The sequence below is a fragment of the Apis dorsata genome, unplaced genomic scaffold, assembly GCF_000469605.1.
Source record: "Apis dorsata unplaced genomic scaffold, Apis dorsata 1.3 scaffold_307, whole genome shotgun sequence".
NCBI classification, from domain to species: Eukaryota; Metazoa; Arthropoda; class Insecta; order Hymenoptera; family Apidae; genus Apis; species Apis dorsata.
Window position 1 is genome coordinate 112,603 of NW_006263579.1, and position 1,642 is coordinate 114,244.

Here is a 1,642-nt window from a genome sequence, read left to right on the forward strand (position 1 = left end):
GATTTCAGAAAAAAATAAATTTAAAGAAAATCGTACTTCTGCTGCTCCCGAAGAATTGAATAATGAAATTTGTAATGATGTTAATGAAACGGACAATAATTTAAAGAAAAACGATACATTAGAAACTTCAAACGAATTAAAAGATGACACATAATTTTATAATATAAAATGAAGTTCTTTTAATTTCCTTTGAGATATCAATTTCAATACGTTGCAAGAATAAGTAAAAAATTTTCATTTGACTTAAAATTTAATAAAGATACCCTTGACAAGACGGATATTATTTAATACATGTATATCTTGTAGAAATGAAATAAAACATTTTTATAGGATAAAAAAGCAACTATTATTAATTAATGGGAAATTTGTCGTTTTACTAATTGTTTTCTATGAAATAATTTATGAAATTACATGTATTTTTATAGTTTGAGCGACAAATACTTTTTTACTTTTTTTATTATTATTATTTTCGGCCACTCAAAATATTTCACTGATTATAGTACAAATATTGTTATAAATATGGCCGGATATAGAGGAATCATTAATTCTGAAATGGCTATTGCCATAGTATTCAACAATATATTATTAAATCGTATTGAACGTTTTGCGTCTACTGTATATTAAAGTTGGAAAAGATGAATATCTATTGTACGTCTTGTTGATATTCGCTTTAAATTACATTATGCGTTAGATTTTCATTCTCAAATTTAGTTGATAACAAGATTATTAGATTCTAGATTAAGAGGATTCAAAATTTGTTTAACATAGAGATTTCTACTAATAAAGGACGGGTTTTTCTATAAAAAACATTTAAATATAAGTATAAATATGAAAAATGTTGGGTAGCCCATAACATACAGATAAACTATAAAAAAAAAAACAAAAGAAAAATCTTCTCTAAAATTTTTTAAACTCCGAAAGACTCGAAGTTGATGGTTGACGCTAGTAATCTCTATTAGTTGGTGTGGTTATTTTCCCACTGAGGTTCTGAGAATTTGATGGAGATTTTGAACCTATAAATGAATATTGCATTCACTGATACATCATATATATATTTAATAAATACTTGATAAATAATATTAAATACTTACAGCTTTTTCCTAATTTATTTCGAGGATTGTTCACACAGGGATGATCACCCATCAGATGCTCCCTCCATTTATTTTGATTGACAAGAGTAGAGCACAATGGACAACGATCGTAGCCTTCGATAGGTTCTGTAAATAATAATTCTATTATATATTTATTTATATCATCTTGTTCACAATCGAATTGCATACTTGTACACTTGTTATCCTTTCTATGTTCCTCAAAGGAATTTTCATGGATAGCTTGCTTACATGTGTCGCATTTTACGTAATTGCTTCTCATATCACATTCATCTGAAAAATAAAATAAATATTTTTTTTTATAATTGAATGCGACATTAATTAAATAAATAGAATTTGAAAAAAAAAAGAGTACTCACTTAACAAATGTAAGTTCAAATACGAAATTTCCACCACTTGTTTACATGCTTCACATTTCGTTAACATAGGACAACTTCTCCAATAATGAATGTTTAATCCTTCTTCGGAATATCCTTGTCCTTTCGAAAGACAAAATATGCACATTCTAAAAAAAAAAAAAAAAAAAAAAAAAA

The 1,642-nt window shown here is 26.1% G+C and overlaps 2 protein-coding genes across 4 annotated transcripts in view; one reads left to right on the forward strand and one right to left on the reverse strand.

The window, feature by feature from the left end:
- Positions 1-642, forward strand: part of LOC102672262 (tRNA (cytosine(34)-C(5))-methyltransferase) — a 3,902-nt gene extending 3,260 nt beyond the window's left edge. The window contains exon 11 of the mRNA XM_031511333.1: positions 9-642. Coding sequence (XP_031367193.1) covers positions 9-154 — 146 coding nt within the window. The 3' untranslated portion in view covers positions 155-642. The remainder of the gene's footprint in view (positions 1-8) is intronic.
- A 13-nt stretch (positions 643-655) lies between these two features.
- The window catches only part of LOC102671813 (centrosomal protein of 104 kDa), a 5,809-nt gene continuing 4,822 nt past the window's right edge, over positions 656-1,642 (reverse strand). For 2 of the 3 annotated variants that reach the window (XM_031511330.1, XM_031511332.1), the window contains exons 13-16: positions 1,469-1,614; positions 1,281-1,382; positions 1,092-1,232; positions 656-1,013 (exon numbers count right to left, since the gene is read on the reverse strand). In XM_031511330.1, the coding sequence (XP_031367190.1) occupies positions 943-1,013; positions 1,092-1,232; positions 1,281-1,382; positions 1,469-1,614 (460 nt within the window). In that variant the 3' untranslated portion in view covers positions 656-942. The remainder of the gene's footprint in view (positions 1,014-1,091; positions 1,233-1,280; positions 1,383-1,468; positions 1,615-1,642) is intronic. The other variant, XM_031511331.1, reaches the window with a different exon arrangement.